At 47.7% G+C, this 16,001-nt stretch overlaps 1 protein-coding gene across 1 annotated transcript in view; it reads left to right on the plus strand.

Annotated features, from left to right (window-relative positions):
• Nucleotides 1-6,774, plus strand: part of FAM89B (family with sequence similarity 89 member B) — a 34,840-nt gene extending 28,066 nt beyond the window's left edge. Inside the window, exon 2 of the mRNA XM_069644849.1 lies at nucleotides 5,796-6,774. Within this exon, the coding sequence (XP_069500950.1) occupies nucleotides 5,796-6,068 (273 nt within the window). The 3' untranslated portion in view covers nucleotides 6,069-6,774. The remainder of the gene's footprint in view (nucleotides 1-5,795) is intronic.
• Nucleotides 6,775-16,001: the final 9,227 nt, after the last annotated feature.

Here is a 16,001-nt window from a genome sequence, read left to right on the forward strand (position 1 = left end):
CGGGTCTTTAACCAGGACAGCAGCAGAAGTTGGTCGCCAGGTCTTCTTCCAACAGGTCTCCGGTCTCCTCATGGGTCTTGCAGCTGGACAGGATTCTTGGCTCCTTCTGTTTCTTCCAAGATCTCTCTAGAGTGGGTGCAGGGCTCGGTCCTCTTTTTATCCCAAAAGCCAGGTACGAGCTGAAACTCTCACTAGCCAAAGACGGATCTGAGACACCCCCCTCTACCCCCTCAATTCAAGCCCAGATTTAGCCCCTCCTGTCACTGTGCCAACAGCTTTTCACTGTTTGCTTTGCAGGAAGAGCGGGAGGACAGGGGAAGAGGCGTATGCAAGTGAAACTTGCACTGTTGCTGCCTGCGTTGTATTGTTCGGTGTGTAAGGGAAACCTGCATATCTGCCTATGCTGTACATGTCCAATGTTTGAGTGAACTTTGCACTGCTGCCTCCTGTTTTGAGCGTTTTCTCTATATCTGGAGGTTCATTGCACTTCTGATGCCTCTCCTGGTTGTGTTTGTGAGGAACACTTGCATAAGGGCTTTTCGCCCTGTACTCATTATTTCTGTTTTGCAAGCATTGCTGCTGTCAGTGTTGTGCCTAAACTGTGCTGGGGATTCAGGGAGGGGATGGTGGGGAAGAGAGGAGAGGGTTAATGTAAAACGTGCATTACTTCTGCCTATGCTGTCCCCGTCCTGTGCATATTGCACTGCTGTTGCCTGTAGTTGACCTGCACTTTGTATGAGAGGAGCATGCATGGTTGCTGCCTGTGCTGCATTGGTTCTGTCTGAACAGAGTTTGCCCCGTTGATGCTCAGGCTGCGTATGGATTGGGTGTGTGGGGATATTCCAGTGCTGCTGCCTTTGCTGTGCATGTTGTGTGCGTTAGGAAAGATTACACCTCACTACTACAGCTGAGCCCGCAAAAGTGTAGCGTGCCTTCAGCAAGTTGTGACTTTTCTCTGTGATTCGGGTTAGCTTGCACAGCAGCTGATCAGTTGCTGTGCTATTTGCAGGGCGTTAAGGAGGCCAGGGCTAGACAATTGTGTCTAAATGATATGCCTCATTAAATGTGCGCTTACCTCCTTCCAGGCCGTGCCCCTTTTCTGACCACACCCACAGCTTGATTTGGCAGGCCACTTAAAGCACTGGCTATGTGTAAGCGGGTGTTGCACTGCTTCTGCTCCTGATGTACCTGCCCTGTGAGTGAGGGATGCTTGCAGTGCGGTTGTTCTGACATTCTTGCATTGCTCTGAGTGTGTGTGACTGCTTATCGGGCGTTTTATTTCCAACCCTGCAACCAACCCCCCTTATTTGTCAAAGTTAAAAAAAAAAAGAAAAACTAGCAGCCTGTAGGAAAATGTGAGTGAATTGAATAGTCCAAATGCTGAACCTGCCCAGGTGATGGGGAAGGCAGGAAGAGGCTGTCAGCACCTTCTGTCAGTGTCCCTACAATGAAAGGAAGGCGCAGCCCCTTCCCAGGATTCTCTAGGTTGTACTCTTTCCACGAGGACTGAACCTGCAAAGTCAGCAGCTCCCTACATTTCCTCCCATCTGTGCTAGGCTGCATTCTGTTGCTGATTTACGCTTACTGTCCCAACGTGTGCAGGAAGAAGTCAGGGCCTTTAAAATGCTTACTGGCACCAAACATAAGGTTGCTTTTGTTTTGTTTTTCGAAAAGGCTATTTAAATGGACAGACTGAATAGACCTTATTACATGTGTGTTGGTGGAAGGAAGTGACATCAGCCCATCACAGCATGAGCATTGTGCTTGCTGTCTTTAAGGAAGGCGTGGCATCGGTTGTCTTAGCTATTTGGACTGGTGCGACCTATGGCCATCCCTTTGGCTTTGTCCAAGGTTTTACAGGCTTTGATAAAAAGGTTGAGCTTTCCTCACTGGCAGACCATGTGGTCGCATGATGGGCAGCCAGCAATGAGATGCAGTGCATAACGAAAGTAGGTGATGTGTTGTGTGGCCTCCAGTGGTCGCTTGTCATCTGCCCCCGCTATTTTACAAGCTGGGGGCGAGACTTTGAACTGAGATGGGCCAAGCCGTGGACTTCCTCTCTCCATGGTCCCCACGTGGTATTCTCCATGGCAGAAGCTCTAGTGTCAGCCAGCTTGTGGTTGTGTGCCATCTACAGAATGTTATTCAGCCCGATCCTTGTTTCTCAGAGAATGTGTGTGATGAGGCGAGTCAACACACACCACTGGATGACTTGGGCGTCAATATCAGCCACCTTCTGTATTCGGTAGATCACATGCTTTTGTTAGATGTCAGGCCCTTGTGTGAAAACAGTTGAGTGGTTTGTGTGGCTGCTTCTTTCGAAGTGTAGATGTATCTGCAGGTGGACTTGCATCGTTAGAGCTATTCTCCTCGCTTGGTAGTCGTCCCTGGTAGCTGGGAATGATAGAAACAGTTGATGTACGTCTTTCCCGATCAGATGCAGTAGCATGAACGATTCATCCCAGGACCTGTATGGGTGCTGAAGAAGTGGCCAAGTTGACAGAGCCACTTGATCCAGCGCGGTCTGATTGAAGATACACTGTTGTTGTTGAACCGTGGAAGTTGCAATAGGCTTGACGCACCAAGGGATGTCCCCCATCTCATTCATGTTTAAGCAGTAGTCAAAAATGGGCGTACAGCAGCAAATGGATCCATTTGAGGTGGATTCAAACTCCTCTCATCACTAGTTGTTAGATGTGTGTTGTGAGAAACATTGTGCATTGATGTTGCATCTTGGTCTCAATAGAGCCGCAGGACATGAGGGACAAGATGCAGCAATCTCTGGGCAAACGCCCAAGGGGCGGGGGGGGGGAGACTTCTCGGGCAGCAATGTTTGCCTTTGCCCGGCAGTCTGAATAAATGTATTTCACCCCGTTCTCCTCGTTCACAACTCCTCATATGCACTTAAAATCCTGCTGCACGTATTCTTCATTCGCCACCAAGACAGAAAACATGTTTGCTTCTTTAAGTCCCACTATTCATGCAAAGGGAAGAACATGTTTTGATATTGGTGAGCAGGATGCAACCAGAAGCTCGGACTGGGGGTGGGGCGCGGAGGGGAGTTATTGAGCATAGACCTGGCTTTTGGAAGAAACAAGAGTCCTTTAAAAATCATAGGGGGAATTACACAGTGAGGAAAGAAGGGACCAAAAGAAGGAATGGGGGAGCAGGAGGGTGGACAACTTGCAGCAAAGGATCTACAAGAAACCAGGCAAGGTAGCTGGGGCGAGCAACTCACCCAGTCTCAATGTCAGTGGGGAGTGGAGGCTGTGTGGATTTAGGAGTTAGATGAGCCATTCTTTAGTCTTGACCTGCTTTCTAAAATGTAAAAGCGAGGTGGCGAGACTGGTGCGAGACTCCGTAACCTTTGAGTTGATAACACATTTGTGCTGCAACGAAAAAACGTGACTTCCTTGTATCAAAGGGTATGCAGCTCGATGTCTATTATATTTTCAAAGATTTACAAAATGAAGATATACCTTAAACACACAAGTAAATCGACAAATGGCAGAAAATATATTGTCAGGCATAAACCGACAGAATTGTAACCTCCAACTCAATAATGTTTTATTCTCTCTATGAAATGATTGCTTTATTATGCTCGGGAACACCTATTTCCCTGGCACAGTTGCTGATTACAAGATGGCCTCTCTTCAGCATTAAGGGGACCCGGCCATGAACCACTCTGCTCAGTCATTCACACAAAAGCATCGCCAAAAGCAATATGTCTGTATTAATTCGTTTTCGTGACTGTTAGGTCTACTTGGCAGATAAAGCGTGAAGATGTGCTCTGCGCAGGTGTGTTGGATTCTGTGTGCTTGCTGAGAGTATGCATTGTGTTAAAGATGGGCAGTACACTTGCTCGGATCCCCATATTTGTTTGATGAAGATGAAGCGCATATACTACAAATGTGACTTTGTGATTAAGAAGAAGCTGGGTAGTGCACTCACTATGTACACTCCTTTGTTGGCTTTCTTGTGCCGCTAGTTTCCCGCTGGGTGTCACTGCCCCTCTTTGTGCATGTGTTTCTCTCTCTTCCTGCTTGTCTCGGTTCTCTGCATATGTCTCACGCTCAGTTTGTAACTGTTGCCCTCTGTTTGCATCTATTCTTCTGAGCACCTGTCTTACGCTGGGCAGCCTGCCCTCCCTTTCGCTTACACTGCCGCCCTTTCTTTTTGCTTATGTCTTGCCTCTCCCTTGTGTAAGGTTCCTTTGTGGATCCACTTCTCTCTGGTTTTCCCTTTTTCTCTCCCCACACCTCACTTTGCATCTGCCATCTTCTGCGCAAGACTCTTTCGCTACACAGCACTGTTCCTTTACATCAGCCACCTTCTTTATTTGCATAAGCCACTCGCTCTCTTTGCACTTTTCTCTGCCTGTAGCTGCTTCATACTAAACACCCTTCTCTTAAAAAAATGTTTTAAAAAAGACACAAGGTGGTAGGGAGATGTTAGGGCTGGTAGAATAGCTGTTTTTTTGGTGGGATGTGGGCCTTCTGCCTCTTCCCCCCGTCTCCCTCCCTTTCCCTTCCCCCAAATGGCTAGCAGAGCCATGAATCATGGTTGTGGGTGTGAGGCGGGATGCTGATCCTGAGTGGTAATTGAGGACAACAGCCCTATCGCTCGCACAAAGATATGCAATCGCCGTTTAAGTCGGCACATGCAGCGGCACTCATTAGAAATGGATTATTCATTATTGGTGCTATGTTACTCATTTGATGAGCTAGAGCTTCAGTCACTGCACACAGCTCTCAGGAAGCTCCCTGTAAACTCCAGCCGCACAGAGCTTCAACTCTTTCCAGTCGGACCTAGAAACTGCAGGTAGAGGAAGGTCCATGGCTAATTGGGGGAAAGACAACTACATTCACTGGGGCCATAATTGAAAGAGAAAGGTCTTTAACTGAAAAGGTCACAAACTACTATGGACGAACGAGGTCTATAGAACTGGACACATTTCAAAGAAGTCCCTTGAACCGCCAAAACACTCTCCTGAATCCTGTACCAAGGATATCTGCAATGGCTTTTGGTTACACTTCTCTCCCGCGCCATTTCATAGTGCTCTTTCCATGTTCTTATTGCGTCTTTATCCCACAGTTAGCACAGATTAGAGTGTTTTCTATTTAAAACATATTTTCTAGGGAGCTTGGGGTTATTTGAAACTGGTCCTTTTCTGATAGCTAAGCTTGCTTGATTGTATAGTCCGTAAAGCGCCTTCTGCATTGATCAGTGTGCAAGGTGAAGGTCCCAAGGGACTGGTTCTGGCTTTCATGTGCTCTGGTCAGTAACACGTATTCGATCTGCACTGCATAACACATCTATAATGTATTCTTTCTGATTTTTGTCCCAAAAGGAAATCTTCACTTGTGCAGTAAAGTGCTGAAACAAATTGGTCTGTCCCAATTTTAGTTTTATATGCGGTTCATCTGGTGAAGTTCCATTGAAGCAGACTGTTCTGTGGGGGCGCGTGATCAACCCCTCTCAAGAAATAGTCCTGTTCTCAATCAACGTGTGGTCTCCTCTTGAGAAGAAACCGATAAAAACATCGGCATCTTCTGCGGAGAAGAAAAGGTTCTGAGGTTGATGTACTCATGAATTAGTTTCAGTTCCACTGGTGATGTAGAAGCCTAGATATTAAAGGCTTCTCAGGTGCTCAAGGTCCATCTACACTGGCTGTTTTTCTATCTACTCGGACTCTCTGTGGTCCCCAGCTTCATCCCTGTTTTGTCAATACTGAAGTTGTGCTACCTAGTGCTGACGGGCCCTTCTGATATGTTTTTGTTTTTCTCCTCTCTCAGGTCGGCCTGCGGCAGCTAGACATGTCCCTGCTCTGCCAGTTGTGGTCCCTCTACGAGTCCATCCAGGAATACAAAGGCATGTACCAGGACATGTCATCGTCCCTGCACTCTGAGGGCTCTTATGCCACTGGCTTTTCTGATGAGGATGAGGATTTCGATTCCGGCTTGCCCAGCCCTGTAACAGAGGCCCCCCAGCTGCAGCCCCTCAGTGTGGCCCAACCGCAGAACTCCCGTGACCAGTGGCTACAGGACTCCTTCCATATCACCATTTAACAGCCAGCCTGGGCGTCTACCCTCCCCTCTTTACAAGGCTGCTTTTACATTTTCTTTGCCCCATTTCCCTTGCTATGGGACTCTCTCTCCCTCTGCCCAGACACCTGATCTCAGTTGGGGACTGTTTTCATTTCAACGTAGTTTTGCAAATCCATCTAGAAAGGCAGAAGAACTAATGACTTTGCTCACATCTTGTTTTTAATGTTTTGGATTGGGAATTCGGAAGTTGGAGGACTGAGGTTTCCTCTTACTCCCAGTGCTGAAGCTGTGGGTTCTGGGACGGCACGGGGGCTCTGAGTGTATCCACCAGTGCATATAGCAGCTATTGGTGGATACTTTCGGCTATACGAGCTCCGTGCTTCTAGTCCACCTTCTTCAATACTTCTGGGGACTGCAGGCCTTTGCGTGCCCTCGTGGCCAGGGGTTTGTCACCATTTCATACAGTTCCATGTGCCAGGAACATCTATGGCTACACGCACCCTGCAGGATCTGTGGAAACCTCCTTTCCTGGCCTTCGCTAAAGATGCTCCATTAGGGAGAGCCCGATGCAGGGTGTAGTCGATGGTGGTTGGAGAAGGGAAGGAACGCAAGCAAACATTTTTACAATGCTGTGAGCAGAATTTGTATCAATAGTTGTTTTTGAATTATTAAATAACGGTGCTATGACATTTATTTATGAAACGCAATAAACATTACTTGTGTGTTAGGTGTCTGTGTGTGATATTCTCAAACTTAGGTGTGTTTGTGCTAATGTGTCCATGTATATTGCAATGTAGGTGGAAGGAAATATACCTCAAAACGGTCTTTTGGTAGCATGCATCTGTAATAGATTAATATGCTGTGCAAAATCCTATAGTCTGATGGTTAGATTTGAATTGGAATCTTACTGTGCAGCTGAAAGTGTGTCCATCGGCCACTAGTGAGTTCAGAATAACCATGCACTTAATCTGAAGCCCACGAAGACCCACACACAGGCAGCGTCTTCAGCAATTCAAATCACGGGCTGCAACATTTGGCACAGTGGAAGGTGGCAATGCATACCAAGTGTATCTTTCTATGACAAGGACGCCTATTTTAAGAGTGATGTAGATTTTGAGGTCCCATATTTCATTTCCGTAATTCTTCTGGAAAACACAACCATCAGCAAGGCAATTGCTCTTAGAGAAAACAAGTGTATGTATAGGGATTCATACAAAACCAGAACTGGTCATTGTTATTAAAGCTGGCAAAAGATCTCTTGATGCAGGATCTAGTACAGCCCTATCAGACAAAATGAGAAGCTCAAATGCCATGGGTAAGAAAAAGCGTTTCGGAGCAACTTTATCCTCAGCACTGTAACTCTGAGCACTCCTTTGCACAATGTGATCCGTCTAGGCTGTAAGAGATGGCTATTATTTTGAAATATTTGTCTGAGGAGCACATTAAGGGAATTGACACTTTTGCTGAAAGGCAAGCCATTTCCAACACTTGCATTAAGCCTTCCTAGGTGCAGCAGACACCACCAACAGATAGTCCTCCACTAGTTTGGTCTCACTAAGACATTCGTGCCTGAGATTGCCTGGTTGTAGGCTTACATGATTAACCTGCTTTGGAAATAATCTCTGTACGAACGAAGTGGGTGAGATATTAGAGAAGATTACAAAGTTATATTGCGCTGCCAGATTTACAGGGGTATTGCACCATTTCGTGCCTTTTCAGGGAGTATACATTGAATGAGAAGATCTGCTTGTACACAAAGATAGACTTTTCAGGGCGATACTAAAACATGTCCATCGCAACCATGTTAACAGTCATGGCAATATTCAAATACAATATTCTGAGAATACCTATGGAATGTCATAAAGAAGAGTGGTATTCACAAAAAACATAATAAAAGATGTGCATTTCAACAGGGTTTATGGGGGCATATATAAGGCTGGCGAGACAGAAAAACAACTCAAATTGGAATGTCTCTCACAACTTCCCCTCTGAGAATGTTCTGCTGGTCTTTCCCCAGCACAGTCTCGGGGTAATTTTTTTTCTTGTACTCTTTGCTGTCTTTACTGTCTCTTTTGAGCTTTCATACTGTGATCTGATATTGCATTCATAACGCGCCTATACACAAGTGTTACAAGGCGCAACGAGGCAAGGGAGGAGGAACAGAGGGAAGACAGACAACGATCCTACCTGGCCAGGTGTCATTCAGATCGCCCAAGTGCATGGGAAGGGGGAGGGGACAGTGCAGTACATGGGATAATAGAATAAATAACAATAAGTAAAAGTAAGGCCAGCAGGTGGCAAGTGCAGGGTTAAGTGCAGACATCAGGTGTCAAGTGCTGGTAGTGGGACTGTAGGGATACATAAAACAGTCCCCAAGTGCGGGGGTTGCCAGGAAGGTAGTGCATGTGTGCGACGGGTGGGGGAGGAGACCTGGGCCTGAGATCAGAGGTTGGCCAGGTAACCAGTGCAGTTTCAGTTTCAGCCAGGAAGTCAACAGGGGAGAGGAGGAGAAAATGCAGAAGCAAAGAGAAGTGTTTTGAGGTGCTTCCGGAACCAGAGATGATTCTCCCCAAGTTTCAGCGACGCAGAGAGGCTGTTCCATAGCGATGCCCCAGCTAAACAAAGAGATCTACCACCAACTCGTTGCTTGGAGAAGCGACTGACCCTGAGGGAGTTGGCGCCAGATGAGCGAAGAGCTCGAGAAGGGAGAGATTTAGAAAGAGAGAGTTGAAGGTATTGAGGCCCCAAGCCCCGGAAGGCCTTGTTGACAATTCAGAGGGTTTCGAACTTAATCCTTGCAGCCACTGGCAGCCAGTGCAGAGATTTGAGTCCTGGAGAGATACGATGCCTGGGCTTGAGACCAAGGACAAGTCTCGCAGTCATGTTCTGGATAAGTTGCAGAGGGCAGAGAGTAGAAGCAGGCAGATTTAGAAAGAGACTGTTGCAATAGTCCAGCCAAGAGAGCACCAGTGCTCTGGAGACAGTGAGCTTCTGGGGGAAGGAGAGGAAAGGTAGAATACCTCTGAGGAGGTGCATCTGGTAGTGTGACTTCTTAGAGATGTCAGAGATCTGAGCAGAGAAGGAGAGTGTGGAGTCGAAGATGACCCTGAGGTTTTTTGCCTCACAGGAGGGAGCAGGAAGAGGGACAAGAGAGGCAAGCCAGAGAGTGACAGGAAAGGAGGGTGTGGGTGTGCCGATGAGGAGAATCTCGGTCTTACTGCATTAAGGCAGAGATCATTGGCGGCACACCACTCCTGGATGGCAGTCCGAGATGAGAGAGGGCGAAGAGGTGGCTGAGGATAGCCTGAAAATGAGCTGAGTGTCATCTGCATAGCACTGGAAGTTGGAGCAGAGCGCGGCAATGTGATGGGCAAGAAGTGCCAGGTATTGGTTCAACAGCCAGGGAGAAAGGTTAGACCCCTCGGGAACACCGCATGTAGAGATAGAGGAGGGGAAGGACCCAAGTTGAACCTGGGAGGGTCAGTCAGAGAGGAAAGAAGTCAGCCATGCTAGGGCCTGACCGGTGATCAGGATGGCATGGTTGCCTGTGTGAAAGTCAGAAGAGAGATAAAGTAAGATGCGGACACATGGGTTGTTGGAATCGAGGTTGGAGAGCAGGTCTTCACGGATGTTCAGGAGAGCAGTTTCCGTGCTTCTGGCAGCTCTGAAGCCAGACTGATGATTATGGAGACAACCAACAGATTCAGTGTGAAGATTGAGTTGGGCGATGGCCAAGAGTTAACCGAGGAAAGGGGTGATGGAGATTGGGCGATAGTTAGCCGGGCAGGAAGGGTCGGCAGAGGGTTTCTTAAGAAGAGGGTGCACAAGGGAGTGCTTCTGGGGGGAAGGGAAGACTCCAGTGGCGAAGGAGTGGTTTCAGGAGTTGGCCAGGGCAGGAGCCAGGGATTCGATGTGGTCCTTGATGGTTTTGGAGGAACAGGGATGAACCTGTATTGACGAGACTGTCAGATCAGACTTGTCTAGAAACCTTGTCTAGGGAGAACAGGGGAAAGGCAGAGAAGGAGGGAGGAGAGGTGGCCGAAGAAGGGCCAGAGGAAGAGCAGGGAGTAGAGGGAGGAAGGGTAGAGGAGGAGAGAGAGGACAGGATGTCCTGAGATTTAGTGATGAAATGAGAAGCCAGTGCCGTGCAGAGGGCCTGGGAAGGGACAGGAGAGGTAGAGACTGCAGCAGAATTGGCCAGTTCCTTGCAGATTTTAAAGAGTTCAGCTGAGTCGTTGGAGGTCACAGAGACACAGTCTTGGATGTGAGCTCTCTTCTTGGTGAGGACAGAGAGCCAGTATTGCCTTTGGAGCAGGCGGCAGGCCAGTTTGTCCTGCACTTGCGTTTAAGGGTGACGGGGTCTGAGTCATGCCAGGAGTTGCACTTGGCTTTGGGCTTCAGGCGGATCCTCATGACAGGGGCCAGAACATCGAGAGTATCAGATATAGCAGAGTGGAGCATGGAGAGGGCTGTGTCAGGGTGTGAGTCAGCCAAAGGAGGAGGGGGAGAGAAAGTGGCAGCAAAAGCCTCAACTGACACGCTTCATGGGTCGGATGACCGAGAAGGTGGGCGGCAGTGATGGAGTTGGCTTGAGGGGTAAAGAGGGTGAGCTGGGAGGAAAGGAGAAAGTGATCACTCCAGGAGAGAGGAGTGGTGAGAGGGGAAGGTCTGGGGAGATCAGAACATCTAGAGTATGCCCTGCAGAGTGAGTCGGGCCAGAGGGAGAATAGAGAGTGAGAGAGAGTTGCAAAGGTCATGAAAGAGTCCAGAGGAAGGACAGGAAGCATCGAGGTGGATTTTTAAGTCTCCAAGAATGAGGAGTTGAGTGGTCGAGACCAGGAGGGAAGAGGAGAGGTCCGCCCCCTCAGAGTGGAAGCAGGAGATGTGACCAGGGGGCCTGTAGATAGTAGCCACAATAAGAGAATGGCTAGGAGAGAGAGAGAGCCTGCAGATGAGGCATTCAAAAGAGGAGTAGGCCTGCATAGGAATAACAGAGGCAGGAATCCACTCAGGGAAGATCAGGGCTACACCCCCTCCGGATCGGTTGGACCTGGGCGCGGAGAGGATCTTGTAGCAGTCAGGGAGGAGAGTGTCAAAGCTTGTGACAGAGCTGGCTGTGAACCATGTCTAGGTAATATCGAGGTCAAGTTCCTCCAGAAGGCAGCAGATGTCGGAGGAGTGTTTGACAGATGAGCGAGAGTTAAGAGTGGCAATATGAAGAAGGTTGCCATCCTTGAAAGACTTCCGGGGAGGGGTACAAATCAGAGGTACGCCCTGCAGAGGTGTAGAAGAAGCCCGGGGGGAGCAGAAAGGGAAGGAGGAGAGGGCAAGGTAGCCAAGGAGGAGGCAGCAGGGGGAGGCGAGGAAGCCGTGGCGGGTGGGGGAGGGGACGGCAGGAGAAGAAAGGAAATTGATTTGGTGCAGGAAGCATCTATCAAAGAAGAGAAGGTTGGCCTGAGGGCCTTGGACCAAGACGGTACCATTCACATAAATATTAATGATGACCTTAGAGGAGTGGAAGGAGGTAATGATGACCTTAGAGGAGTGGAAGGAGGGCCTCCCACCGGGTGCCACCATTAATGGGAGAAGAAGAGAAAGGAGAGAGAACAGAGACCATATGTAGGCTCCATAGGTCGGGTCAGGGAACGACAAAGAAGATGTCGGTGAAGGTTTGCCTGGAAGATTCACTGGTATAGGTGTCGGCGATAAGGAGGCCTGGGTTGGAGACCAGGATGTCCTTTTTAAACTTCTGCCTTCCAGATTTAGGGAGGAGAGCAGGATAGTCGATAGAGAAGCAGTTAGAAAAGATAGGAGAGACAGAAAGCACCATAGAGTAGGTAGGGAGAGGAGAGAGAGGGAAGAGGAGAACACTAGGGAAGCACAAGGGCAGGGTGCAAGCAGAGGAGACACCGAGGCAACACAAGTTGAACAATAGGACAAGACGACAATAAGATTTAAAATACTTTCACAGTGCAATTCTAAAAACAGGAGAAAACACACCAAAGTTTGAGAGTCCTAATAGAGGGGAAAAGGCCTAGTTTTCACAATGCAATTTTAAATACTCTCACAATGCAATTTTAAATACTTTCACAGTGCAATTTTAAAAACAGGAGAGACAACACAACAACGTTTGAGAGTCCTAATAGAGAGGGAAAAGGCATAGGTTTCACAATGCAATTTTAAAAGCTGACCTAAATTTGAGATTCTGCTAGGCGGACAGGGATAAGAAGGGTCGAGTGCGGGTCAATCCTGGTGGATGGCTGGCCTCTGGCTACCCCCTGCGGACACCTGCAGACACAGCCAGGAGCTGCCTCAGTGGGAGCCGCCCTTAGCCACAGGGGCTGCCGGGGCAGGGTGCTGTCCTGGGAGGGTCAGTTATGAGCAGCAAGGGGAGGTGGGCGGGCAGTGAGGCGGGAGGGAAGGCAAGGGGAAGTGGATACAGGGGAAGGAGGGGTGGAGGGAGGGATGAGGAACACAACAGTGCTCGTAGCGCGAAATTTAAGCCAGCAACAAAATAAAATGAAGTCCAGGAGGGGCTATGCTAACCCTGTCCTCACCTGCAGGCAGCACAAAGAAAGTAACGCGGCTGGGACTCGGAGTCCAGTAACCCTAACACACGGGCAGCTGCCCGCCAATCAAGGGAAGGTGGGTGGGCAGGCAGGCGGGAGGGAAGGCAAGGGGAAGTGGATACAGGGGAGGGAGGGAGGGATGAGGAACACAACAGCGCTTGTTGCTGTGGGAAGACTTTGACCCTTGTTCTCGGGTCTGGTTCTGTAATCTCCAGTGGGGTGGCGCAAGAAGCTGAACCTGAGACTTCCTTTTATTACGATCCACAGTCTTGAGCAAACAGGAGTTGCCGCTGGTTCCTCACAAGGCCACCTCCCTACCTTAGGGTCCGGAATCTTCTGCCCAACAGCCCACTATTTTACGATTGATGTGTTGCCACATGCTCTTAGCTGTGAGATCTCCTTTCCTCTCCTTCTCTGTGTTCCTCACTTTTTCGGCACTCTGTGCCACATGCTCGTTCCTGCACCCATCTTGAGCATATCCTTTTCAGATTCACCCTATTCCAGTATACCAGCCAAAACTTCTCTCTTGTGCTATCCCTCCTTTCCAGCTCTTTGCTGTTGACCCTTCTCTCCTCTTTACTCACCCTATTCCTCTTTGAGGTTATTCCTCCTCATCTCCTCTCACCCTCCTCCCTCCAATTCTTAGACTCCTGCTGTTGCTCCGTCCACTATATCCTCCAGCCTCTTCTGAATACCTTTTATCCCCAGTCACCCACATCCTGCTTCCAGAGGCCCTGTCCTACACAGGGACCCTAGCCTGCCTCCATGAGCACCCTTTGTCTAAATGATGTGCAATATTCACATTCTGATTGGTTGACCCCCTTTGGTCCCAGCCCCACCTTTCTTGCTCCGTTCTCTATCATATGAGCCATTAAAGGCTAATTCTGCCATCTTGCTTTTAATTTCAAAGAGTGCGTGCTCTGTTGGTCTGCTCATTTTCCTGTTTGTGCAGCCAGGGCTGCTAAGTTCCACATGGAGGGGCTTGACTCTTTGTTGATCTCCTGCATGGTCTGTTATAGACCTTTCAATCGCTCACATTGATTATTTCTCATTCTCGCTAACTCCCAATGTTGTAGGAGAATAACAGAAGAATATGGTATGATATTTGGTTTGGATTATAAGCCACATTGACTTCTGAGCCTTATTTCTGTTTCTTAAAAGGACAGACCCCCAGGTGGTTCCTGCTCTATCCGTGGAGGGTGGTGGTTGGCATAGGGATTCTCCAAACTATGCCCTGGGCTCAGCATTGCAGCATATGTACTGGCAGCAGGTCCTGTTGGCCACTCCAACCATCACACCAAAGGGCATTCAGGGCACCGTGTCAGAGAACACAAGATCCAGAGTAAGAAGCACTTTTAGGGATACAGCCCAACCAAATTAACCCCCTTCTGGCTAGAGTATGGTAGTTGGACGAAGGCTGAGGTTCGTCATTGAATAGACCCTTTTAAACAAGCAGATCTTACAAACGGTGACTTATAGTTACCATTTAGATTTCGAAAGCCAAGTGGAAAAGAATCTAAAGAAAAGCAGACTTGCCAAATTAAGTGCGTCTCAATCACTTGGTATGAGAGGTTAAAGCACTTTGAGAGTAGAATATATAATTTCAGATAAGAAGGCACGCGTGCTATAGTACCAGCCAGTAGCCATGCTTGCAAGCTCACCTCCAGTTCATAGCTGCATTGTGAATATGTAAATTGGCTAAAAAGCATGCATTTTACTTAAGAGAATTGTCTTTGTCTTATATGGCAGCACTGTTTTATACATAGCTTCATCAATCCAAGACCTGCATCTCTCAAGGATAGCATGTTGCACTCAGTTTGAGATGTCCACCCTTCGACCGAATACCACAAAAAGCCGACTTCATGTTAACTATCAATGTAAAAGGTATCATCGTGCACAAGAGGTTTTTGTAAAATATCAACAAATAATAATAATTCATAATTCTATCTTGAGTCTAACAAATAATGAAGCACCCGAGCAGAGTATTTATGCTCCGCAAGAATGTTTTATTTTAACAGCTGCAGCTATTTAGTCAGTTCGGTGAAGACACCCACTGAACTGAACTCTCGTTGAGTCTGTCCATTCACAAAGCATTAAAGTACAAGTTGGAACTCAATAGCTATTCACTTTGCTATAATTAAACTGCAGCCAGGGTCTCGCATTCCCTGCTACAGCTGCTCCTAGCTATTTTAACCTTATCCTGTACTTGCTCTAAGACCTCCAAGTAATGCTTATTGCTAACAATCTATCCTTTAAAAAAAAGCCATAATTCTCTATGTACCCATTTTAATCATTTCACTTAATCGTCCACATCTATGGCTAACATCTCCCGAAACACATCATTTGAGGTGGGTCTTTGAGTTACTTGTGATCCGAGACATGAGACTAACGCATGACACAAAGCAGGCACACAATTAATACATAAACATATACAAAGAAACATAGCTAATAGAACAAAAGTAACAGAAAATAGTTTCCACCCGAATGTAGTTATTAAGGACCATAAAGATCCACTGATATCTAATGTACCAGTGGGGAAAGGTGCCTGACCTGCAATGCTCTGGAGATTATTAATGGCATGCCACACTCAGGGGGAGAAGTCGGGTATACATGAACAACATTTTTCTTCAAAAATCTAACGCCTCCTTTCTCTGCCAAAATCATATTGAGTGCTGCCCTGTTCTGTAATGCTACAAGGCGTACAGCTTTTAACTCAATAATGATATTAATAAGGGCATCAGATGTTTCATTTGTAGTGGCTTCTAGCAGTCATGACAATCTGCGTACATCTCTAGAATTAACAGACGGGCCATACCATGGAACGATTGCTTTAAGGAGATCTACCATTACCTGCGGTCCAGTATCATCCTGTACTACATAACGCTTTTGCCATGGGGGAGAAGACCAGTGGCTATCTTTCACTGTCACAGCAGGCAGCACAAACCCCATATGACATTGGCCTGCCCAGTTAGCAGGTAACCAAGAACATGCATTAGTAGCGCAAATAAAATACACTGATTTCCCTATATAGAGAGGGTCTTAGAACATTTTAGCTGGCAGGTGCAATTTATAGTTAGATATCAAGGTAAACCCCATATCCCTTGTACCATCGCTGGAGATCAAGGTAAACCCCATATCCCTTGTACCATCGCTGGAGATGCACACACTGCCTAAGACAGTATTGTTTCTTATATGGAGAGTAGGGGCATGGGAAGGCAGTTGAAAGGTTTGATGACACATTCTGTTCTTAGCTGGCTTTCCTCTTACCTTTCCTCCCGCTCTTTTGCTGTTTCCTGGGGAGGCCGCTCCTCTCCTACCCAGCCTCTGGAATACGTTGTACCCCAAGGTTCTGTACTTGGCCCTTTCCTTTTCTCACTCTATACCT

Source organism: Ambystoma mexicanum, chromosome 2p (assembly GCF_040938575.1).
Source record: "Ambystoma mexicanum isolate Mex_15411 chromosome 2p, UKY_AmexF1_1, whole genome shotgun sequence".
NCBI classification, from domain to species: Eukaryota; Metazoa; Chordata; class Amphibia; order Caudata; family Ambystomatidae; genus Ambystoma; species Ambystoma mexicanum.